Raw genomic sequence first — 26,132 nt, 5'->3', positions numbered from 1 at the left:
TGAGTTTCCAAAACACTACAGTCCCCTCTAACACCTGAGAAATGCCCTCAAGTTCATACAGATTGCTCAAATCCTACCATTAATGAAGCAAAGATAAGCGATACAAAAAGCCTCCATTATTGGTACCACCAAGGCACCATCTGCTAATCCCCGAATACACGTTGTCTTGCAGATGGAGACAACAGATCTGCAAGCCCAACGAACAGGAAAGATGATTTTAAAGCTCTCCTGGCAGACACCATCTACTTACAAACACTTCCAATGCACTGAAGAGCGTATCCTGCTACATAAGTACACGAGCCTTAATTACCTCTAGGGTAGTACTGCCCTTTAAAATGGCCTTTTCTTGCTTTCCACATATAGCTCCTTGAGCACATTTGACATATTTCAAATAGGAAGGGGACCAGACTCTTACACAGCCCTGGATGCTCGTGGCACCTCTTCCTCTTGACAGACACATTAGTGCAGCAATAAAGTACATCATGGGCAGTACAAAGGCTGCTCTCTGTTGAGAATATATTTAAAAACGTATTCAGCCACTTAAAACTGGGAGAAAGGCTTTACCCTAAAGAAATCTAATCCATGCTTTGAGGGGCAACAACCTGCCATCATTACAAATATTAAAATCAGTAGCCCTGCAGCTCCAATCGCACCTACCACTCTGCACATTTTGGGGACATCCTCACCTAGCTTGGGCCGTTTCTGAGCTGATCTATCACCTGCGCTCGCTTGGGTTTGCTCCTTTGGACCACACGGAGCCCATCCCCTCTACCAACTGGTGCGTGAACTAGTTTTCCTGCCTCGCAATTGCAGCCGGTGCTATCCGAGCATCGCCTCCAGCCCAAGCAGCGTCGCTGTGGAAAGGGAGACGGTAACAGAGAGCCCAGGTGTGCGCTGACCCTGTTGGCAGCAGCTGGAGGGTGAAATGTTACAGTAACGCTCCTTCCCCCTCCGGCCAAGCAGAAGAGGAAAGCAAACAGCGAGGCTGAGATGTTTGCGCGCATCTCCCTGGTTTGTCATTTTCTCAGTCAAAACCTTTTTCCTCCACTTCAGTAAGTCCAGAAAAACAAGTCCTGCCTTGAATGAATGGAATCTTTTATTATTTTTTTTTTAAAAGGACTGAAGTGGTAAAATACATCCCTGATCCTTCAATGCACAGAATAATGCTGTGAGCTCAGAGTCATACAAAATCCCTGGCAAAGTCCAGAGGAAAATGGTGGCAGGAGGAATATGAAAAATATTCTAGCACAGAAGCAAGCAATAATAGTTAGAACTTCTCTCCATGGAGAAATTGTCTGGAATAGCTACCATGGAACAATGGCTATGTAGAAAACTTTCTGGATCAGCTACTGTAACATAAATGTACTCTGCAGCTTGTTCCAAAATAAATTAATTAGACAGAAAAGTCCTAATTTATGAGCTAAAAATTACTCTTCTCAGCACAACCCATACATAATTCTATTCTTGATTAGAAGACAAGCTGCAAACTAGAAGCAAAATAGTGAGGGGAGAGGTTTTTTTGCTCTTAGTTCACAGAAGATCTGGTTGATGTAAATAAAACTCCACTTAAATCTATGGCTGTCATCTAATGAACTCCACTGAAATGCTTTTCCGACTTTCAGAATCCCAGACTGCGCTCCTGCTGCTCCATCAGGCATCACACTGGGAGAGAAAAAACCCTGCACTGCTGCACGGCCAGTCCTCCGACAGACAGACAGACATCGAGGCGGTGAGGAGGGACCGGTGCTCGCAGGGCAGTGACCAGACGAGCACCCAGCTTTTCGGGAAGGACGAAAAATCAAACCCAGGTGCGCCCAGCAAGCTACCGGCACCCAAAATCCCAGCACCGCGAGGGGAGCTGCAGAAAAGTTAGGGGAAGCCAGGTCGTGTTTCGAGCCCGAGCTGTTCAATCTGAACAAACTATTTCCACAGTTCGACAAAACCCCGGCAAATCTCAAGCTTGGTGCAAAGCCCAGAGCTCGGCGCGACCGCCACCCTTCATCCCACCCCGCGGACGAGCGCTGGAGCCGGACGGTCCCACGGCGCTCACTGTCCCCGGCCCCGCCGCTGCCTTCCCCGGGAAAACCGCCCAGACGGAGCCAGGCGGGCGGCTGGGAGCGCCTCTCCCCGCCGCAGCCCAGCCCGCAGCCCGGACTCGGTGCCGCCGGGTTTCACACCCCCCGGCCAGCCCCCTGAGCCGGTTTGGTTTCTGCGCTCCGGCAAGCTCTGCGTGGGAACTGCCCGGTGGGGGCAACACCCCCGGGGACCTGCTGGGGACACCCGCGGTGGGTCACCCGGTGACACCGGCGGGGCTGCCGGAGAATGGGGACGGCGGCGAGGCCGGGCCGGACACAGCGGCGGAGCCCGCCCGGTGCCCGCGGCGCGGTCGGTACTCACGGCGACGGGCGGGCGGGCGCGCAGCCCCGGGGCATGGCGGCGGGCGGTGCTGCGGACCGCGGGGCCGCCGCTGCGGCTCTGACCCGGAGCCGGATCGCGGCGCGGGGAAGGGAAGCGAAAGGGGAAAGGGAAGTGACAGGCGGCGCCGCCGCCCCGCTCCGCCCCGCCGCTCGCTGCGGGACGCGGGCGGTGCGGCCGCAGCTCCCTCCGCCGGCCGCGGGCGGGAGGCGCGAAGCAGCCCGAGGGGGCGGGGAGGGAGAGAGAGGGATGGGAAAAGCCAGGGGAAGGGAAAAGGGGAGAGGGAAAGGGGAAAAGTAAATCAAGAAAGACGGGAAAAGAGGAAGGAAAGGAAATGAAAGAAAATGAAAGGAGAGAAAAGGAGGGAAAAAAAGGGGGAAAAGGAAAGGGGAAAGAAAGGGAAAAGGAAAAAGGTAAAGGAAAAGGAAAAGGGACATGACAAATGAGGAGGAAAGGGTAGGAAAATAAAGTAAAATCCAGGCTTCTGAAATGGTAATAGCAGCCTTTTTGCACCACTGAGAAGAGAAACACTGCGGAAGGGCCTGCAGACAGGCGCAGGTCGGTGGAGGCAGTGAATTCCCAGAGAGAGCGTGTCCTCACCGCGGTGAGCGTGGTGCCTGTGCTGCATGTGCCCGGCTGTGTGGGGAACCCTGTTCTGCAGGGAGCGTGAAAATCCCCAGACACTTCAGTGCAATGGCTGGCTGCAGCACGGCAAGGGAAGCACAGTACTGACATCCAGGGTGCAGCCCGGCTGTAAGACTCAACCCCACCCAGGGACACAGGTGTGAGAGTCAACCCGCACACCTGTAAACTGTGGGTCACTCTGAATTCAGACATACCCGTTCCCTAGTGCTTGCACTGATCCATGCTGGGCTGGACCTTTTGCTTTTGACATTACACAGCTAGAAAACCAGGAAGGAAGGCAAAGCAGAGCAGGTTTGGGGAGAATGTGGATGGGGAGCCAAGAGGATGATGATTTTTCATCTGCCTTCCCAAGGGCCTCTGTTCAAGTACAAACAGATGGGTGAAGGTTGCAAGTACCTCCAGCTGCAGAAACAGCTTCAGTTTCTGCCCACAATGGCAGCGATGCGCTGCAAGCTCTATGATCGTTCCGGACAGTTAGGTTTAATCCAGCTATTGATTTGTCTTGCAGATACAGTTCTTAGTTCACAAAACTGAGCCCCTTGCCAGAAGTTTTGTGGTCATATTAGCAATGAAATGCTGCTGCTGAATGAAGAGCTTATGCTTCTTCAGCAGTAAAGGATGCTCAGCTATTGAGCTGCTGTTATTATATGCACACTGGTGTCAACAGCAAAGACTAACAGTTCCCATTTGTGCCCTCAAGAACAAGCTAGGCCAGGAGCTTTCTAACTGATTTTTCTCTTTCCTCATAATCTTTTCCCTGTATCTTCTAAACTAGACTCCACCTGGCTACCATGCCTGGGCCTCTCGCTTTCCTTTTTCCACCTCAACCCACTTGCATTCAGCAGTCACTGCCTTAGCAGTACTCAGTGAGTCTGATCTTGGGTCATATACAGAGCTTAAGAGGTTGAAGCCACAGTGTAAATGAAGCATCACTAGGTTATCTGCACTGTTTCTCAGTCCAAACCACCAAAGAATCCCTTAAGGACGGTTGAGCTCCAAAGAGGTACCCACATCCTCTGCCCGGTCCCGTCTCAGCAGAGCTGGGCTGATAGACATTCTTATGACTTGGATCAAATTCTAGCACTGAAAAGCAGTCAGGAAATTTTTGGCAGTCTCATTGTTTCACCTAATTACAGCACTCATCTAGTTAGAAGAAGGTGCTGATTCCCTGGCTTGCCTTCTTTTTCAGGACTAACACATTTGAAGCAGCAAATCTTTGCAGGCTTCAGTCCAGGGCTGAAGCTAAGGAAGAGTTTGGTTATTTATACCCTGCAATGAGATGGACTCTTCCAGCTCACACCACCAGCCTATAGAGCTGCTGCAACTCAGTGGAGCCATCTCAAAGCAGGAAAGTCACAGAGCATCCTTCTCCCTCCTTCCACTATGTCCAAATCTTTCACTGTTCCTGTGAAACAAGAGAAGGTGCTGTTTGCCTTGCTGTGTCTTTCTTCCACTTCCGAAGATTGAGTTACCAGGACAACAGAAAAGAAGGGTAGGAGGGAAGAGCGTATGTGTAGCTCTGCAGGAGTAACCCCATCTCATGCCCTCACACTGCAAGAGACAGGCAAGTGGTATCTGTTCGGTGGAAGGTGGGACTCGGGTCTCAACTGAATGCTGTTGGAAGCCAGACCTCCCACACTGATCACCTTCCTGCGCGCTAATGATGCTCAGTGAAGGGATGTATTCAGCTCGAAATGGCAGCTACACAAACATTTATGACAAAACCAAATTTAAGGAATAGTATAAAGGCAGTTGCTGCTTTGGCAAAGTACAACGAAGCCATGGGATGCTGATGTCATCTATGAAATTGTATAAGTCAGAATCCAGAGTAGAAGTGAGCTCTGAAGTTCCTCAGAACATCCTCTTTTGCTCACATCTGCAACAGGAACAGAATCTCTGACCTCAGCACACACTTTTCAGTCTCAAGACAAGAGAAATGGCCCAGATTCAGTCCCAGGCTACTTCTTCATATATAGTGAACGAGATTTCTGATGTGATAGGCCTTCAGTGATTCTGTATCTATCTGCTCTCAAAACAGCAGGCTCTGAGAAATGCATTACTGGGAAACAACAGTTCTGGAATGAGCAAATTTCCATGCTGGTTGACTGAAAAGCTCTGAAGAGGAGAAAAGCTCTTTGCTTTGTTCAGACCTTCAAAGGACAAGCGCAGGAACAGAACTACCATGGGCTGGGCTTTTGTCCCTGTGCTGTGTGAGGATTCTGTGCAATGCCCAAGGATGCTGTCCCTGCGTCTGCCAGAATTTGTCTTCAGAATATAGATATAGTTTTTCCAGTGTTGAGTGTATTTCAAATGAGGCAGTGATGGGTCTTCGGTACAAGTTTCTTTTTTACTGCAGGAATTTCAGTGTGATACAAAAGTCTTTACATTTTAAATCCATATGCACTTAGTAAAAAATTTGATGGTGAAATTATCTGAACTCTTAAGTGATCCATATAGACACTCATCTTGCAAATATGAGCTATGCTTAAGCATAAGAATCAGCATATATATAGGACCAGGAAAAGCCACTGAAAAGATGTCTTTTGCCTTCTTTAGGATCATTTTTCTCTGTAAGGATCAATTTAGTATTTCGTGTTTAGCAGAATCTCATGCAACAGTTGCAAGGGGATGAAAAATACTGCAATATTAAGAATAATTCACCTTTGTATTAAAGCAAGGCTAAAACCTGCAATCGCTTCTCTCCAATAATTAAAAAAAGAAGTAAGCATGTCCACACTGCTTAACCCTGTTTAGACAGAGCTCCTGTTATTGCTGCACTTATTTCTCCCTGACCATTTTGGTTTGTCTCAAGAGATGAGAAGGAACCTGTTAAGCTCACAGTGAATACACTCTGCTTCCAAATTCTCCAGCCAGAATAGTAAATTACCCATGCTCTAATTTATATTATTAATACAAAAGATGAAGAATGACTATGGTTTTCATCCCTCTGGCATCTGGCATCCTTTCAGAAGGCTGATTAAAGCAGTATGTTAGACAATAAAATAAAAGATCCTAGTGGACTTACCTCTACTTTAAGGAGCGCACAGCCTTTCAAGAACTCTTGAATATTAGTGATGCAATCAGCTTCATTTTTAGGCTCTGGGCAATACTAAAGAAAGAAAATCCACTGAGATTGTTGCATTACCTTCCGTATAATCGCTATTCAGAAGGCCTGCATGAATATTGACATGTGCGTTTTATACTGAATTAGGGAAGCTTCCTCAGGGGGCGGATGGGGGTGGCAGGCAAGCTGTCGAAGCAGGAAGAAAGAGCCACTGGAGGAAGTGATGCATAGATCGAAATGGTCGGCATCTTGTTTTGAATGTCAACATATGACAGTGCCCAAAGTGACAGTGGGAAATTGATGACCTTTAAGAACACGCTGCCCCCAACCATCACATATAAGCAAAAGATAAGGAGCTAGCAAAACTGATTGTTGCATAACAAATGAAGGTTCCTGTTGTACAGGGTGGAGAACCTGGTTTTTTTTTGTGTGTGTCTGTGTGAGTTCTTTCTATTTCTTTCTTTTTTTAAAAAAAATCAAACAGCTTCTCTACAGTGTTGCCATTTCCTATCTCATTGGAGTCCTTCCCATTTTTTCTCCTGCAGTTACTTATCACACTTTTGGACTGTCTGAATATATGCTTTGTAAAACTGAAAGGAGATACGTGGCTTAAAGTACCGACAGATTTGCAGGTCTTTGGACAGTTCAAAATAGCATAGATGCAACGTTTATTATTTATTCCTAACTTAATCTGCTGCTCCAATATATTTCCTGACTAGCGAAGTATTTTACAGTAAGAGTTCTGAAACACTGAATATATTTAAAATTGTAATTAATGATATTTACATAAGTACAGACAAACTGCGTGTCCTTGTATTCAAACCCAAGGTGTTTTGATCTCTGGCAGACCAGTGTTTCCTGCTGCTGCATGAACACGCGTTAACTCGGCCAACTGTAACCTTTTGAGTTTCTTTTCTGGATGTAGAGACAAAATCAAAGAACTAAACCTACAATCGTACTTTGCCCTCAACTAGATACAACTGGTAACTGACATGTAACAGCTTTATCTCTCCCATGCGCCTTGCTCATCTCACTTTCCAAGGAAAACCACACCTGGGAATGACCAGGGCGGTATTTTCCTGAGCCGTTTCAGGGTAGCAAAACACATCTTAAAGCGTTACCTTTTCTGCAGATCCCGGAAGAAGCCGATTAATGAGTTTACAAAGCACAGTTCCATCTTTCAGAGAAGTTTTCAGGAACTCCTCCGGATCATCGACTATTTTCTTAGGGGAATTTAGAACTCCTAACGAAATGAGCCACGTTACAATTTGTTCCTCCGGATTCATCGCGGGGAGTTCTGCTGGCAGCGCCGTTCTGTGCAGCAGCTTGCTGGAACCCACATCCGTGATTGCATCTTCCTGCCTCTGCTGCTGCTTGCACAGCTCAAGGGAGAAGCTGTTTTTTCTCGGCACAGAAACTCACAGAATCTTAAGAACCAAAAGTACTGTTAACTCTAAGAAACTGTTTTTCAAAACTAAAAGTTTCTAGCACTGCTGAAGAAAGACAGCAAAGCAGGCCTTCAAATACACATCTGCAAGATTATTGAAAACCAAAGTATTTGATGTGGATGGTTATTCCATCAAAAAGATCTTACCTAGTGGCTTCTTCCTTGTGGCAGATGGCATCTTGTGATCTGTGAACTTGGTCTTAACTTGTGGCTATTGCCCAAAAAAGTCAATTTGTCTTTAATACTGTAAATTATGAGGTATTTACATTATTAAGATTGAACTTCACTCTAAGGATGATTGGGAGGAACATCACACTACCTTTAAACATTTTTCAACTTTATGCGGCAAACCTAATTATCAAAATTACCTCCTATAATAGTTTTCTGCTTTCAAGATCTGATTTTTGAAAATGATCATGTATTTAACATAGAAGGAATTACTTTTTCAATATACAAGAAGTGCACATATAATCAAAACTGGATTTTTGGAAGACAATAAACTCTGAAAACAAACATCCTGGATGACTTTGAAAAGTTCATAAATTTACATCGGCCAAAGCCAAGAAGGAAACTTTCCACCTACTTGTCCTACTAAAATGTCCCTTTCCACCAGCTCTTCAGGTTCTGTTGTATGAAGACAGAGTAGTATCTGTTTTTCACCCTGCTCTGGGACAGTATTAAGCATCGCTATTAGTCATATTAATTTAGAAGAGTCCAGTCATCCTGCAATTTTCTTATCCTAATTGTCCTCTCACCAGAACAGACGGAAAACAAAGCAACTTTCTCAGTTTGTGATGCCAAGAAGTGAACCAGAGCATCACCAACTGAAGCAATAGGAACAAATTACCCTAGAGACCAGAATTTCTCAGTAACAATATCCTGAGCCAATTCCTAACCCCGGTACTTGAAGCAACTGTTTTCAAGGCATCAGTGCTCTCACCCTGCTTAGGCCAGGAATTTGAAGGGTAGAGAGAAACAGAACAGCAGGAGGATAAATTACATACAACAAATACGCATGGGTTTGCGTCTGCACTTTCCAGGTCTTATGACTGGTAAGTGGGGCCTATGCAAGGATCATTTTTAACAGACACCAGCGAGAAGGCAGAATTGTCCTTTTAGGGTTAGACAGACTTTTGACCTTTATGAGGACACGGGGATGAGTTCCAGTTCTCTGTTGTGTGGAAGCCCCGGTAATACCGAGCTGCAGCCAGCATCAACAAGCAAGCCGGCTGAAGCTAAATCACAAAACTCATTGCCATCTGGTAAAGTACATCCACAACTATCCATATGTGTGCAAAACATTGCAAATTTATGACTAATTACAAGAACTTCTGTGTTTTTCTTTTTCCAGTTCTCATGAGCACTAGTTTGTATAAGTGAGTACTTGCAGTCTCCACTTCCATAGCTTGCTTTTTCTTTTTCCGAATTTGTAGCAGGTAAGAAAACTGTTAATGCTCATTCATCTACTGGGGATGAGCATTTATTTTAGAGGACATGTACTTCAGTCATCTAACCAGAACATACCAGTTTCTGATGTAAAGAGCAAGAGAAATATTTAAATGCAGGTAAAATTATACACCTGCTTCATTAAACTCAAGTGTTACAAACCTGAACACAATGGACCACTTCACCCACTCCCTCCTCTAAACCAAACCTTGTTTTGTGTAGAAAGGCAGGTTTAGTTTCATGACTATTTCATACGCAGCTGTGAAACACGTAGATATTACTGGTTGCAACTACAATTAAATGAAAACTTTTCCCCCATCTTGAACACTTAGCAACATCTGGAAGACTGGAGACAGATGCATATTCAGAAAGCCCCAAAATTTAAGGTATTTCTGATTAGCCACCTCAAAGCCAGCCTTACATCTTTCAGAAAGGACCCATGAATGTTCCAGCTCATTCACCCACCCAACACTAAAATTAATTGTGGCAAACCCAGGCTATGAAGGTATAGCCACCATGAGAGGAACCGCTTCTGGTCTGGTCTTTGGCACAAACTTCAACTTTGGTTATTTGTTGGCAGGGACAAATCAAATGAATTGCTGATCATCTCTTGCAGAGTCAAACTCCACCCCCAATTACAAATACACTTACTTTATTTGCAGCTTGATTTACACCAGTGATGACTGTATACTTAAAATCATTTAAAGGGAGGTGGCAGGTGGTCTATACCAAATAATCAAAGGATTGAGGGCACAACCATCACTAACAGCATGGTAACATGAGCAAGAATAATACGCAGGATGTTCAGAAAACATTCTGGAGTGATTCTCCTCACCTTTATGTAACTTTGGTTTTTTTTCAGCAGAGGGAAAACAGCCATTACAAAGGACAACACTGGAATATTTTTCTGCTGCAGAACCTACCGATGCCTTTAACTACTGATTTCAACGGTCAAGTCTGAGTCAGCGCATGAGCTAATTTACATTGGTAAATTCTCATTATTTAGCATTTTAGGCGGGTAATTTTTTTCCATGTGTTAGCTCACATGTTGGCATTAGATTTTAGTTAGGACTATCTGTTTTATCCTAAAGAGCAGCACCCATGCTGTAAGCTACTGCTGAAGGAATCTCTTAATATTACAGCACATTATTCTTTCTTGCAAAAGACACACCAAGACCACTCTGTAACAATAAACCTCCATCAATATGTAACACTACCAATCTTTTCTACCTAGTAAGTGTTGCTGAGCAACAGATATTTTATTTTAGTTAAAGAAAACCCAACACCCATAATGCTTTTGTTCAACAGTAAGTTTATTAGCCCTGCGCAATACTGCAATTCTACCCATGTGCTACATACAGGCAGATTTACTCCTAGAATCTGCAGTCCGTAACTGAAAGTGGTATTGTTATCCCGAACCACAAAGGCAGTTTTAAATCCCTAGACTAGGTAGGCAGCTTTTTCTTCTTTAGCTACTCATCATAAAGGAGTGCTAGTTGTTTAAATGAGATCAGTTTGCCTACCATGGAAGAAGTCAATATAAACTTTATCAGCCACGACTGTTCAGGTATTTCATTCAGTCTGAAGTTTTATTTTCTGTATTAAATACTGATGCCTGAGGATTCCTCTCTCATACACTGGTGCATCAATATTTATGTAAGATAAAAATGCATCAAAACCAAGAGATGCAACACTGTCTGGAGTTTTCCAAGAAGCCAGTACATACACCACCACTGATTATTCTTGGGATTTATCACTAGTATCATCTCAGTATCTCAACACTTCCTCTCATCTGGAAGGCCTGGACAATTGTAAAGCTGTTAATGCAAGAATACAGTAAAACTTTTCATGGTTTCTCGGTGCAGAAGAATTTGTAACAATTTAGTCCTCTGTATTTTAGAGGATTAAAACTCACTTTTATATAACTTGCTCTTTTTTTCAGCATGAATAGAAAGCACCCCATGTAAAGGGCAACCTGGAGTATTTTTCTGCTGCAGAATCTACTGATGCATGTATACTGACTTATAAAACGGCTACTCTTGACTCTTGGAAGATATTAGCTGTGGCAGACAGCAACTGACTTCCACCCGAGAGTTCTTTTTATATCCAAGAGATTAGTAGCGCTACTTTCAAAGGCAATTCCTGAATGATAACACAAGCCTCTAAAACAAATACTGCGTTAACACCCCACTCAAAAGCCAAGCTTTAACAGTTGCACTTTGTTATCCTTTGATTTTGCAATGCATATCCACTGCTTCACTGCTGCCTTCTAGTCACCAGAACTGAAAAAAAAGAAATTCAAGTTAGTACACTCTCAGAAACCAAGAGGTGGACAAAAAAGCTAAATCATCTTCGAGCTGATTTTTGTACACACTATGTATACATTTGATTATATTCAATTTGTCCCAACAGTATGAAAAGATATCAATAGCTAACTAAAATAACCAAAATTATTTGAGGACAACTTGTATTAGTGCCCACTTCTTGTACAATGCTGTCTGCAGAGCAAGCACTAAGTAAAGCCTCTAATTCCTTTGCACATCCTGCTTTAAGCTCTTGTCTACCAAAAAATCCTGATAGCTCTTGACCATCTCAGGATGGTACTAAGGAGTCCTGTAATAAACTGGTATACACAGTGGTGCTAATCTCTAAATAATGGTGTGCTATAGATTCTATAAAAGTTGTGATCAAGAGAAGGTGTACAGCTTGCTGAATTAGTACAACTACATCCGTATTTTTTGCAAAGTTAGTACTAACTTTCCTGCCATGGAATCAGCTAAATTCTATTTACTGCCCCCCTAACTAACGTTGTCACCCTACCCATTAAGTAATTTGGAAATGTTTATGAGCTGCAGAACAGGCAGAGAAAGTGTGCTTTCATCTTTCTTAATTGCAACATGGCCCACTACCACCAAGTGATAAACCATACCTAGTAAACCCAGAAAAAAGCACTCAATTTTTCCAAAAGAGAAAAACTTTTTCACTTGCTTCAAGTAATTAATTAACCTTTGGCATCCCAGCTAATACAGAGAATTGAAGCTAACATGGCACATGAATATAAAAAAGTTGGTAACACTTTGATACAACCTATGTGATGATCTAGCAAACCTTTTAAGATGACTTAGGATGCTGCACATTAAAGACAGTATTCCACCACTTTACTAGAGGATTCACCATCTGGATCAGCTTAAAGCTGTAAACTTAAAAACTGATTCCTGCTAGTTTTTTGCAGGTTGGTGGGGGAGCAAGAAAGAGCTTACATTTAGACTTATTTCCCTAATGCACCTGGTACTGTACTACTGAGATTAGTGATTTTCGACTGAAAAAATGTTAGGCTTTTTAATCTTTAAAAAGATACCCAGAGTTCAAACGGTGTCCTTTCCAGTCGGATTTGTGATTTAAATATTTTAACAGTTATGCTTAAGAAAAATGTGAAGATAAGGGAAGTACCACTTTTTTTTTTTGTTGGCTGAAATTTTATGAAGTCACAGAAAAATACAAAGTTGGTCATGTAGCAGCTTTTATTTAACCATATGCTTCACCTCAGAACAGAAAATAGCCATGATGTTTTTATATCTGATGTGACATATAATCCAATACTCTGAAATGAAAGCCTATTTTTTCTTATCAAAATAATAGTATCAATTTATCAGGAGTGTTTACAAAATACTACTGGTATATTCTGACAAAACCATTGCACAGATACTTAGTTGATGCAAACCAGCTGAGATTACAAACATTACGCAGTATGCAACAGAACCCGTCCTTCACACAAAATGTAACCCCCCTGAAATCAGTGACTGGCAGATGAGCAACACTGTACCAACTACAGCTTTTTCTTGTTACCATTTCAAAGTTGGTTTCCAAAAGCAGTATTTGAAGTTAAGAGCAAAACATGGTTCTTCCATTTACTTTGAAAACTAATTCAAAAAATACATTAGAAGTACACACACTTCTTACATAAATACTCTCCTTGGGAAAGAGTTTGTCCTTATCCTTCGCTCTATACTAGACTTTACAGATTTTGCTCTTTTTTTTTAATAACAATTATTTAGTAGAAATGTTTTCTGAAGTAACAGCCACTACCACTTCTGCTGAGTTATGAAAAAAACAGCACTCCTGCACATAAAGTCTGAAGACAGTTGCTCCTACATCTACTTGAAAAATAAGTTCAATAGGGCAGGCTTCAAAATCATAAAATGCAGCTGACCTACGAAGTTTTAAACCATTCTGGAGATGCCTATGCAATTTGACTTAAGGACTTCTGCAAATATTAATTCCTTATTAAAGATTATATTCAGTGTAATAATTAGATTGCGCATTCCGCACATTTAGCAAGACCGATTAAATGTCTGTACTAATGTTTATTATTCCAATTCACTTTTTTTTATGGTCTGGTCTCACGAAGGTTCTTCTCCCCCACGAGCGTGGTGAGGCACTAGAACAGGCTGCCCAGAGAAGCCGTGGATGCCCCACCTCTGCAAGTGTCCAAGGCCAGGCTAGACGGGACTTTGAACAACCTTCTCGGGTGGAAGGTGTCCCTGCCCATGGCAGGAGTTGGAACTAAATGATCTTTTAAGATGCCTTTCAACCCAAACCATTCTCTAATTCTAGGACTCCTAGACAAAGTACTCTCTGCAGCACACTTTAAGGTACATTTGTAATCCTATGTTATGTTCAGGAATACCCAAATTTGACCAATTTCTGCAGATAAGTGATCTCTTGCTGTCATTCCTAACTTCATAGGCTTAAAAAGCCTACGGAAACCTATGCCTCCAGAATTTAAACAGGAAATTGAAAATATAATTCGGCCACCAAGAATGTCCCTTTCAAATCCATAAGCACAGAACCACCAGAAATCTTCCTTCCAGCTATTACAGTAATACAATATTTACCTTATGTGTTGGTAGAGGCACCACTCACGTCTGCCATCAGCACAGATGAACCAGCGTTATTTCAGCAGTATCTTCTAGAAGTTATCACCCTGCAATCAAGAAAAGATAAAACAAATTGAGGAAAGTGTATTTTACAGCATAAGTCAACCTACAGTGCTTCCCCCCATGTCAACAGTCACAAGCTTGGGTTTGCAGATTATTCTCTTGCAAGTTTACTATGTCTCAAGTGGAAGATTCACTGGCTTGGAATGGACTGGAATGGCTTAGTGACAGGTTGCATGGCTTATGGATTCTCACTTCTGTTCAATGGTGCACTGCCATGTTAAATCCATAAGTTGAACGACAAAATTTACTGAGGACTAAACAGTAGTACAAAGCTTTTGGGTTTGTGCTTTTTTGTTTTTAGTTGGAGGTCTTCGCATCTACTATATTCAAGAGCATCTTTTGAACTTCATGGCTTTACCTGAGTCATAACAACTTGCCACAGGTTCTGCCACAGGTACTAGATATCCCTGTAATGCAGTGTCAAAACTAAACAGTCAGGCATCCAACTAAACAAGTTTGCAATGGCTTGCTTCAAAATCCCAATAGCCGAGTGGATACTTGTCAATCTAAACCAATTCCTGGTTTCACGAGGCTTTGAATTTCTATAATACAGCATATGCAGCCTCTTTAAGTACCTTCACTGGAAGATACTGGGCACAAAATACCCCCTCCCAACCCTACTTGGCAATATTGTGTCTACAGTGAGCTGCATCATGTCTTTAGTTTCAGAATTTGTGCCATAAATACTTTTTTCAAGAAGAAATGTTGAATTTGGAGAACTTCTAATGTATTGAAGTATTTCTTTTCCTTTTTTTATCTAAAGAGCACTTCCATTGCCATAACGTGCAGCTTGTCTTACTGTACTAGAGGAAGCTAACTTGATTCAATTTTTGACTTAGACTGAAAAACTAGTTTGCTTTGCTTACCATCTTTGCTGTTTCAGAGGCATTTGATGCTTTAAATCAGCTGTGGAATGCTGAAAGATTCACTTGTTTTTATGAAGCCATAAGCCTTTGAGAAGTTGGAGAGAAAGACTTCTTTGCTTATCTTATTTTCTCCTTTGGAATCAAAGATGTTCCTTTAAAAGTGAAACACTACAGAGTTGCAAAAATTTGAAACAGTATGAGTAAGCATCGTTTTGCAGCTTCTTTGATGGAATTGGTTATTTTTTTTTATTTTTTTTTATTTTTTTTTTACAGCATTTTGTAGCTGACTTACATGTACATGATTTGGAGGGGAGATCTTTTCAAACTCCCCATGAAACAGTAGGAAGGCAGAAAATAGTATTATCCACTTGTTTTTCAGGTTAAGTGAATGATATCCTGTATTTTTCTTTACACAAGGATCTGAAGGCATTTTGTACCAGGAACACTGTGACCTCAAATTCTAGGCAAAACTGCCCTTTGTGCGGCATATCCCCACCACCCTCCAAATCACAAGCAATACTTTCTTTAAGAATGAGATGCTGAACATGTAGAACAATCCATCTCCATGTCAGATGGTTGGATGTTGTGTGGAAGATCTTAAGAACTGCTTGTTCCATTCATGAGGAAAATCAGATGGGAAGTGTGGCATTTCAGGGAAACTTTACTTTGAAAATTACAACACTAGTACACAGCTCAGGTTTCATACATTTAACATCTGCTTTTTGAAAGAAATGTTAACAATTTTGAAATGAAATTAAACATTGGTTTAACTTTTCCTCACAAAAGCATGAAAGTCATGGAGGGGAAAACTTAACAGGCAACAATAGAAAAAGGTAAAAACAACTTTTTCTTTTAGTAGTCCTCTGGTAGTAAAGATAAAACAACTTCCACTTTTCGTTGTTTTGAGAAGTAATGTATCTTGGTCCAAAAGTTTAAGAGTGTTTTTAATATCTGCTTCTGCCTCCACCTCTATCGGATCTGCTTCCACCACGGCCACCACCTCTGGGTGCTCCGCGGCTCGAACTACTGTAAGAATCACGAGGAGGTGGATAGCCCCTTTCCATGGATGGGGGAAGACCCCTGTCTTGTCTTCCAACACGGTCACGGCCACTTGAGTAGACATCACTTCTGCTGCTTGAGTAACTTTCTCGGCTTCCATATCCATCTCGTGTGCTGCCGTAATCATCATATCGACTGCTTCCACCATAAGATGGCGGGGGCCCTCGTGCAGGTGGAGCACTACGTGAGTTACCTGCAGGGTCAACGGTCAGGTAATATGGCAACACCACAAGTTATATATAACAATTTCAATCTGAACTTACAGAACTGCTGTATTAAATGTTTACTGCTACTCTTTTGCATGTATTGAGATGTTCTTAATATTATCTGCCATGTTAATGGTATTTAAAGTGGGGATTGCCTATCAGGCAGTGAGCGGATTTAAAGACTCTGAAGGAACGATGACGGTGTTTATTCAGGCAGGCTCTTTAATGGGTATTCCAGAACAGGTTGTTATTTTAGAGAAGAAAGTCAGCCATATTTTCCAGAGATAGTTGCAATTTTGAACTGTAGACTTTGCTTCTTTAGCTTATAGTTTACTTTAAAAGATGCTCAAATGATAACCAACACCTGCACTTTCACTGTAAGGGGGAAAAAAAGTGTGCCACTTCCCCCTAAAGCACAAGCAACCCAGTAAAACCCAGGTTTTATGAAACTTGTAACAAATTACTACATGATCCTCAAAATGAATTCTTACCATAACTCTCATATGAATCTCTGTAAGAGCCTCCACTTGGATGATCGGAGTAGTCTCTGTCACGTCCACCACCGTATCCATCACGATCACTATAGGAGGAAAGACTACTAAGACTTAGTACAAATCAGTGGGATCACAGCAAGACTAAAATGACAGGGAGAAAAATCAAACAGTAGGTACCTATATCCCCTAGAGGGGTATTCGTCACGTGAACTGGAATGACCATAATCACGATACGCGTAGTCTCGTGGAGGTGGCGCATAGTCCCGCGTATCCCTGGAACTAGGATAATCTCTGCTTGAATAACTACGAAGAACAAGAATGGGGATGTTAGCTGCATGTCATACCTTGAAAGATAAAGGATCAAAATCCTTCTCTGAACAGCAACAATAAAAAAGGCCAAACTAAATTAGTAAAACAATTTACCCATCTTTAGTGCTGTAGCCATCATCTCTTGGAGACATGTAGACATCTCTTCGCGATGGCATTGGTTCTCTGCGCGGGGGACCGCCATAACTGTCTCTTCCACGTGACACAGGAGCTTAAGAGAAACAGTCCAGATTTTTAAAATTAATTAGCATTTAGCGACACAGAAGACTCTTCAAGGCCGGTTAAACATTAGCAGACTCTTTATAGCAATTAAAACATCTTCCTGTAGCCTAAATCTGTAGTACTTTATATTTCTGCTTGTACAGTTTTAAAGCAGCATTAGAAGGAACATACTCATCACATCACATCAATTTGTTCCAATCAGCTATGGAATCATATTGGTATGAATCGATAGATTAGAAAAACAAAATACTATCCCACAGCAGCTTTAAAGTTAGAACAAATGACTGGAAACAGTTCCTCAAGAAAAACTAAGGTACTACAGTTGACTAAACAACAAAATAAATCGGGAAGTTCTTACCTCTTCCTCCCATGCTACTGCTACGCACTGGTCCTGAAGGTGCAGACCTTTTAGGTGGAGGACCTCCACTTCGTGGAGGTGGACCTCTCTTCATGGGAAGTGGCCCTCGAGAAGACCCTACAAGCATATGCCATAAACCAATTTGTTATTTTTGCGATATTCACCTGCATGCCCCTCAAGTCTGAACTACAATAACCTAGGCACTGTTATTACCACTGCCATCAAGAGATCTCTAAAATGAGACCTCAAAACCTCGTGTTTTGTTCATTACTATAGATGCTACTGGCAGAAATGAGAGCACACCAAGCTAACCCTTCCATAGCCTAAATTCCTGTCAATAATTGTCTTTTAGAACTTATTATCCAAAAGCCACAGGGTGTGCCAAGGGAGAAAGACAGCTGATATGTGCAATCAATCACAGTTCAAATGCTCAAAAAGTTACTGTCCTCAGAAGACAAGAGCCACCTGGGAAGATGCACAAGAGAAGATCCTACATAGAGAGGGAACAGAGGCACTAAAGAGTCTGTAGAACCTACTACACAGACTCTTCAAGACAGGAGTTTTCACTACCTCCAGGGTTGTTTTTCCTCATTACAGCTTTTACTGTTATACCTCAGGTGCTGCTTGCTTTTTAAGCGACAGTTTGTTTCGATACTGAGAAGTCTCTGAATAAACAGCTGTATCTAAAGTTAAAGGATATCCAGTATCAAGTAATGTACTATCCTTCCACTTCAGAAAGCTTCAACTCATCGCACTGCTAGTTATTAACAACAAACATGGCCTAGCTTCCTTAATTCCCATTATGATCTGGAAGGATCAGTCCTAGGATTTAGTAAGTTTAGACTTCTTGCCAGTAAGAATGAAAGGCAGTTCCCTTTCCCTGGTGGAAGAGAATCACTTTTTCAACTTGAATACCAGAAAGCTTCCTTTCTCACGTGCAGGGCAGGAGTTTTGTTTTTCTTTCATAACCAAAAGTCAAGTGGAGTGTTAGTTGTAGAAGGGAATCTTCATATTTGAAAGCCTTTTCTTAAGGTGTACTTGCCTAATCAAAAATTTTACTAAACTGCTGAGATCATATTTCATCATTTTAATAACGAACAAGGAGTGCACTATTCATCTGTTTTGACTTTTTTTTTTCCAGTAGGATTTATTGTCATCTTCCAATGGGATTTTCTTGTATGTTGTCCAAGTATATAATGAGAGGTAAATACATACCCAAGTGACTCCCTCTTGAAGGTGGTCCTCTCGCGCCACTTCCGCCTCTTGCACCTCTAAGGCCCCTGGGAGGACCCCTGCTTCGTGGAGGGGGTGGCGGCCCACGCCTACCACCACTTTCAAAGGATGGCTTGGTTGCTTGTTCCACTTTAATTGCCTTCCCATCTAATGACTAAAGAAGAAGCTGCTTTACTTACTGCTCAGTCATGTTTGTATTTCTTAAATTAAGCCCCTCTTGCTTCACTATTATGGGGCTTCCTTTTTATAAAGTTAGAGCAACTCTAGAACTGATTTCAGTCTTCAGTATTAGTCCCCATGTACTCAGCAGCCATGTTGGGCCTAATTTCTATAGTACTTCATTCTTGTGGTATTGATGAAAAAAAATACAGAGCAGCATCAGAAATGACTTTCAGTGAAAACACAAGTGTCCAATGATTACGGCAGCCCCATGTCATTTATTCTGTAAATGAAACATGATTTATGATCTCCAATTTACTTTCAATTGCCACGGACTTTTGTACCAAACTAGGACTGCACCAGTTGTTACAGGATTAAGCTGAAGACATCTTAGCTTCAGTTGGGGTTTCTGGCAATGGGGAGGCCGTTTAGTACATTTTCTTCATGTTCTGATAAACTGGTGATCACTGAAGTATTTAAGTAATTTGAGCATCTACAAAGCAGACTGAGTATGATAATTCACCCTTCTTTTCTACTGTTTCAAGCTGGGTTTTCGAAAAGGTGACTGTCACAATTAACACTATCACTTGCTTTTCCAGAGTGGAGGCGCTTTGTGGTTTTGAGGTGTGGAAGCTTTTTCTGGAATACAGACCTGTGATAACTCTGCAGCCAACTACTATACCTCCAACATCAGCAGATGGTTAAGACATATTGGTTAACTCAATCTAATTGATCAAATTTCTGTACAATCTTTTGGACACCACACATTGGTAATTATAGCAGAGCCAAGATTGCAAGCTCTACTGAAGTTAGGTTACAGCACACCTACCCTGGCAAACATAGTTTATTTGCCTTTTTTAGCAGTTAAATATTAACTCTGCTATGACAGTTAATAAAAGTATACATGTAGGAAGTGTTTATTGCACTTTGCTGCAATAAATGAACAAGAACATGACTGCTAGTAATGTCTTACTCTGAACTGCTGATAGTTTTTCACCGAAGTACTGAATATTTTTTGTTCTCCAATGAAATGTAGCTCTCTCTGAAATAAGCCATTTTAGTATCTCATGTATTCTGCCACTGTATGTAGTTGTAGCTACTGTTTGAAAAACCTATATGCATATCTATAGGTCCAACTTGATCCACTGTGAGATAAAATAATAGTAAAATCATACTGGTCTTGGCTTTGACTTAAAATATTTTACTTATGGAAGGCTCCTCAAAAAGCCTTTTGGCATGACAAGCTGAAACATTCCAGGAATGAGCATTAATACCTCTAATCACTGGAACTTCTGTGTTCATATCATGTAATTTTGCCATCATCATTCACCTGTTTCAGTCATCCTTCTCAAAATGGGAAGAGTGGGGCTTGAAGCCTTAAGCTTTGCCACCACAACCACTGCTGTCCTCAACTCCACAGCAGATTCCTGACAGCTTATTTCAAGCTTGGAAACCAACCACCATCCCCTTCTGCTAGTATCAGTTATGAAAACCTGGATGCCAGGTTCAAGTTCTTTCCTTTTTTTTATGTAGAAGGTACAGTTTTCCTTATCATTTCTCCTCCCGTTTCCTTCTGCCTTGTGCTTATGCATCTTACTTAGGCAAAAGATAGGTTTCTTTTGAAATTGCTTTATGCAAGAAGCATTAAAAAGCTATGTCTAAGTTCCCAAAAGACCTTTCATTATGTCAAATAACATTTTGTTTGTTTTTGCTAACCAGGAGAAGGTATTTGTCAAGGTTTGTCCTGTTTTAAAGCAGAAGGGACAACTTCATTTTGTTGGTTCTTACGTGAAGGAATAAAGGTCTCACCTCACTGAACAGATAAAACTCAGACAAGCCATCTCAGAATACAGAATATTTTTCAATGAGCCCAAAACACCTGCTGTCGACACAAACCTAGGTTGGTGTTTATAACCTTGATTCAGAGTGTTACAGTAGCATTTTCAGTGTAATATAGGCACCATAAAGTACAGTCACCTTGGTGCTAAAACACAGGAAAGCCATTTAAGATGAGAGTCATTTAAGGATAATAATAAATTGGTAATCAAACTCCTGTAAGTGGAATGAGCTTTGTAAGGTGAGCCAGGGAACCTTAAACAGAATTAGAGAACTGTCCAGTGAACTGTTTCATGTTCCAACAGAAAAGATTAATGAAATTTGAGGTTTTAGAAGTGGGGCAGAAATCAAGTATTCCAAAGAAACTATTACAGAAACTACATGAAAGTGCAACCTAAGATGACACAGGGCTTTGCTCTCCAATGCATCATTTTCTGTTGATGTTGCAGTGACCACCATTTCTGCATGTTCCTTGAAGGCGACATCAAGTAGGCTCCCTTTCACCAAATATATTCAAGAACTCAAGATGATTTCTTATTCAGCTGCTCTTCTACATGTTGCATTGCTTCTTCATCAAAAGAACTGGGACCGTTTTCTGTTCATTAGCGGAAGAACCTTCTGCAGTGCTGAGTACAGTTTAGACTGTTTGGATTTTCAGTATTTGCTTCCAGCCTCTTAACACAGTCCAGCTGGTTTGGCAGGTCTACACCGGAATTAAGATCTCTGGCTTGTCACAGATGTTTCCTCTAAGGCTGTATTCTCTCTTTAGTTATTCATTTTTTCTTCAGGAGTTTAAATCAAGAGATCATGAGAACAGCACAGAATACTGCATAAAATGTCCACTACGGACCTGGAATACTCACATTTGTATCCAGATAAGCACATATATTTAATGATAACATCATATAGACTTGACAACCATGGAATTATGGTTCTTCTTGAAGAAGGTTAATCATTTGGGATGATGAAGTATTTCTAACGTGTCTTCTGTGCTGCTCAGACATGCTAACATTGATCCAATTTTGCAGAGAAAGTGATTTTAATGAGAAATCTCCATCTCCACTCCAAAACCATTATCTCCTGACCTCTTTCTGCAGGACTGAAATTAATCTTCAACAAGCATGCTTAGTCTAGCCTATGCTTGTCTCATTTTACAATGAAATATAATTAACTCCCTTCATTCCCCCCACCCAGAAAGGAGCAGAACATTGGACATACGTTTTTCATGAATATTTGCATAGCAAAAAATCAAATCCACATTTATTCTCACAGAATCTATCCAAGTCAGCCTCTTCTACTGGCTGCAACTTTGAATTCCTTTGGAATGATTATAATGTGCGACACGCTGGAGATGCAGAATTCTTCCGACGGCCAGACAGGTCAACTAACTCCTTACAAACTGCCTGGACTATTGTTTGCACAGTGCTTCTGCTGCTTCTCAAGTGCCTGAAATTCTCATGAACACTCCAATTCATAATTTCCAAATGGACAAAAAAAACTCCAAGTTCTCATTTATTACAATGATCTCTTCCCACAGCATGCCTTCAACATCACTCCTCAGATCTAGAACGCAGGGTCTTTGAGGTACAAGCAGTACTTATTGACTTATTGTTCAGAAGGCTTTCTGAAGATGAGGATAAGAGACTACCTCATGAACATCTTCCACATCTTTCATATCCATGGTTGAACCATGCTACACCAGTACAGAACTGGAACCACACACAGCAGCACCAAAAGGTTTGTTAAAAAAGTCATTCTAGAGAAATCCCAAGCGAGGATGTTCTTTTCATCTACTATTTGCAGATGAAGGCACTCTTAGATTTGTAGAGTTAAAGACGGAAACCATGAGAATGATGATCCACAAGGCAGTACTTTCCAGGATTTCTTGACAGTGATGAAGATGGTGCATTCCAGAACACACAGACATTACCTCAGCCACAAACATTCCATCTCATTTAGCTACTTTACTAAGCATTACTTTCCTTAATGTTTCCAATGTGACCAAACACAAGCCACAACCTTCAAGATTTAGAACAGTTGGAGATTATTTTCAGAGGTATTTTCATTTTAAAGCTGCACTCCACAAACACTTAGGATTACTGTCTGAACTCCTTCAGTCTGACAAGTAGTTGTTGGTGCTTGACATTACCTTATGGGAGGGTTCAGTGTAATGACTACTTCAGAGGAAATCAGTTTAAGAACTGCAGTAAACAAGTCTTCAGAACTGTAGCAAACTACACAATGAAGAAATAAATTCAATAAAAGGAGCATCTTTAAGGATTTTTAGGGTGGTACAGAAAGGACATTACCTGACTTATCACTCTCTGCCTTGACAGAAATGACTAACTTGTTTAAAAAGCAAGCAACGCTCCAAAGAAATCAAAGCTAATTGTCATGAGGTTGTCCTAACGCAGCCAGACACTAAGTACACAGCAGAAAGCCTGCTGTAACACAAAGCAAGGAAATTCTACTATTTGTGTTCACTGTCAACACTACAGCAAGCTCATTTTCTTATTCCTGAAGTGCAAATATTCATTATGCTACACTTACTGACTGCAACAACTGACATTACTCTCTCACTTCAACGTCTTATGCTAACAAGACAAACAACTGTGTGAAATGTATCTCAGAGACACTGCACAGAAAAAGGCCAGTGCATGACCTTAATACAACTGTCCAGACTATGCATGAAAAAACAAGAGTCAGAAATGGAAGTTAAATGAGAAGTCAACTTTCACTGCCTAATGAGACAGCACCTCTGTTGAAGCAGCTCTTCACCATTAAGTTGCAAACTTGGCATCTAGCTTTTCAAACACATGCTGGAACAGTCACAGATCACAAGATCCTAGAGTTTCTTCACAAACTATCCTGATCTCAGAATTTTTGCTCCAAAGTCTCAGGTTTTTCTTTTTAAAGACATAACATATGCATGAAATATGTACTTCTTTAAGCCACGTAGTTACATTGTATGGTGCAAACAAGCAAATTCATACCTGCTAAATAGACTGATGATATAACTCACAAATGTATCTACTGATTACCAGATAATGTATCAATGCCATCAACACTCCAGCACAGCAGGGAAATCACATTAAACCCATGTTAAGGGAAGCACTGTTTTCAGTTAAGTCACTTCCCTAAAGTGTAATTGACACAGTACAGCATTCAAATATAATAAAACAAAAACATAATACTGGACATGCAAGAATGAAGAGCTGACTACTAGCCCTCCATCACCAATTAAAAAAAAAAAAGTGTAACTGACTGACAGCCAGACTTCACTTTTTGCTGTCAAATCCAGAATCAGGAGAAAGTAACTCCAGCTTTGCGGAAACAAAGATGTTTTGCCAAATTTAAAGTCATGACTTGTCTCCAGGATCTTCTAACTCTTTGTCCTTCCAACTTTTATTACTAGGCAATTTACCCCAACGATAAATATTGCTGGTCAGTAACAATGGTGACATATAATTAGTCTTAATTCCTACCTTTCCATTCATATCTCTGGCAGCATCTTGTGCATCTGCTGGACTCTCAAATGTGACAAACGCAAATCCTCTGGACTTGTTGGTTTCACGATCTTTCATCAACAGAACTGCAGAGATAAAGCTGTGTAAGCTTTTCCTATAATCAGGCAGCAACACTTTACCTTTATACAACCTTTTAAGCTCAGAACTTCTTAGAGGACATGAAAGCACCATCATTTCAGACGATCAATGCTAAAAAAGTCATCATAGCTATGTTGTTGCGTTTTATTTTTTTACTGTCTTTAAATAGCAAGGTTTTTCTTTTTACCTTCCACAATGCGTCCATATTTGCCAAATACAGCCTCAAGGGCTTTTTCATTAGTCTCTGTGTTCAGGCCCCCAATGAAGAGTTTCCCAGGACGATCTGCTTCAACCATTTTGATTCTGCAAATGACCTATTAAAAGCAAAAGGTTGTTATTAACAAAACATTAGACTGCCACTGTGACTTCCATAGCACCTCATGGAATACAAGTAACTTCCTCACTTAAAAGCACAAGCAAATTTTCTTGAGCAAGATGTCAATTAAGAGATGTGAGGTATAAAGCAGGCAAGAAAATAATATTTTTAGACTGAAGCAACTAGTAGTATTACCTTCAGTTACTTCTTCATATTATATAGTCTACTTCAAAGAGATTAACTAAGAAGTAGAACAAAGCACTGATAAGAAAACTCTCTTAAGATCAAGTATTATTGCTGAATGTGAAAAAATTTCCACGGTTACTATCTTCTTGCCCTCAACGGTAATCCTAGCACTCCCTCCCTCTAAATCCTGTCACAGAAGTTTCTGTAAATTTACTTAATATGTTAAAGCAGTACCAAAACATTAATTTAACGACAGCTTGAGCCAATATTCTAAATTATGATAATTTTTATAAGTATTTAAAATACATTGACACTACGCCAAAGTTCTGGCCTACACGTGAGCCTGAACGGATACCAGAGCATCACTGCAGGTGTGCACATCAAGGCCACGGCTAAGGCAGGGGATATTGGGGGACTGAAAAAAAGAATAAAAGAAGGCCAAAGACAAAGCAAAAACCTTAAGGTGTCCGGCGAAACGCCTGGCGCCTGTGGCCAAGCACACTGCCCGCATGTCTCCAGCGCAATGGCGGGAACGCCGCAGCGGGGGGCCTGGCGGGCCCGGCGCAGCCCCGCACGGTGCGCGGAGACAAAGCCGCCCCCGGGAAGCGGGAGGCCGGGCCGCCCAGGAGCCCGTGGCGCGACCGCCTCCCAACCCCCATCCCCGCCGCCAAGGCGCGTTCCCGAACGGGGCGGGGGGGGGGCGTCAGACCCTCCGCGGTCTCCAGGCACCTCCACAAAATGGCGGACACCTTTAGCAGGGGCTTTTCTCCCTCCCGGCGCCAAACGACCTCCGCGACGCTAACCCGACCGCGTACCTCAATCCCGTTTTAAACCCTCTCCCCGGCGTGGCCGCCGTTCTCCATTCGTCCTCCTCGGGGATGCGGAGACCCGCGCGGCGGGACCTCCAACAGAATCCCCGCACCTAAAATGGCGGCCGCCGCGCCTCACGCGTTTGGGACCCCCCCCCCCCCCCAACCCCGCCACAGCCGCACTGCTCCCACCCACCACCCGACGCAGGACCAGGCGGCCGGGGCGGCAGGCCTGGCTCCGCCGCGCCTCACCCGGGGCCCGCAGCGGCGAGCGTGCAGCACACAGCTCCCTCACCTACGGACCGGACCTTTCGCCGCGGCCCCCACCTGCCGCGGCCCGCAATCGCCCCGCAGAACCCCGCCTGCCCCACTCCCAGAGCCCTCGGGCCTGCTGAACTCCCCGGCAGCGCTCACCTCCGCTCCGACCGACCTGCAACTG

General features: G+C 42.2%; 2 protein-coding genes across 5 annotated transcripts in view; both read right to left on the bottom strand.

The window, feature by feature from the left end:
- Positions 1-7,430, bottom strand: part of ARHGEF6 (Rac/Cdc42 guanine nucleotide exchange factor 6) — a 37,695-nt gene extending 30,265 nt beyond the window's left edge. For 2 of the 3 annotated variants that reach the window (XM_080352891.1, XM_080352892.1), the window contains exon 1: positions 7,246-7,430. In XM_080352891.1, the coding sequence (XP_080209017.1) occupies positions 7,246-7,410 (165 nt within the window). In that variant the 5' untranslated portion in view covers positions 7,411-7,430. Of the gene's footprint in view, positions 1-6,085; positions 6,170-7,245 lie in introns of all 3 variants that reach the window. The other variant, XM_080352893.1, reaches the window with a different exon arrangement.
- Positions 7,431-10,342: 2,912 nt separating this feature from the next.
- Positions 10,343-25,670, bottom strand: RBMX (RNA binding motif protein X-linked). Of its 2 annotated transcripts, none has more exons than XM_080352434.1 (11): positions 25,240-25,670; positions 24,570-24,696; positions 24,263-24,369; positions 18,765-18,936; positions 17,550-17,666; positions 17,066-17,180; positions 16,820-16,945; positions 16,640-16,743; positions 14,884-16,135; positions 13,913-14,001; positions 10,343-11,299 (listed from the first exon to the last, which is right to left on the bottom strand). In XM_080352434.1, the coding sequence occupies exons 1-9, from the start codon at positions 25,393-25,395 to the stop codon at positions 15,828-15,830; spliced, it is 1,332 nt and encodes a 443-aa protein (XP_080208560.1). In that variant the 5' UTR covers positions 25,396-25,670; the 3' UTR covers positions 10,343-11,299; positions 13,913-14,001; positions 14,884-15,827. The 2 variants fall into 2 exon arrangements, with proteins under 2 accessions (XP_080208560.1, XP_080208561.1); XM_080352435.1 differs by having other exon boundaries at positions 16,640-16,728.
- Positions 25,671-26,132: the final 462 nt, after the last annotated feature.

This window comes from Nesoenas mayeri (genome assembly GCF_963082525.1).
Source record: "Nesoenas mayeri genome assembly, chromosome: 13".
Taxonomy (NCBI): domain Eukaryota; kingdom Metazoa; phylum Chordata; class Aves; order Columbiformes; family Columbidae; genus Nesoenas; species Nesoenas mayeri.
Note: the sequence above shows the minus strand (reverse complement) of the source record. Positions and strands in the feature narration are given on the sequence as shown.

Bases quoted from the DNA above. Each gene is read 5' to 3' on its own strand.
- RBMX (XM_080352434.1), bottom strand. From the start codon at position 25,395: ATGCGGGCAGTGTGCTTGGCCACAGGCGCCAGGCGTTTCGCCGGACAC. The intron at 18,937-24,262 runs GTAGGAATTAAG...CTTCTTCTTTAG, and splicing joins CCAGAGATATGAATGGAAAG to TCATTAGATGGGAAGGCAAT. The intron at 17,667-18,764 runs GTATGTATTTAC...ATATGCTTGTAG, and splicing joins TTCAAGAGGGAGTCACTTGG to GGTCTTCTCGAGGGCCACTT.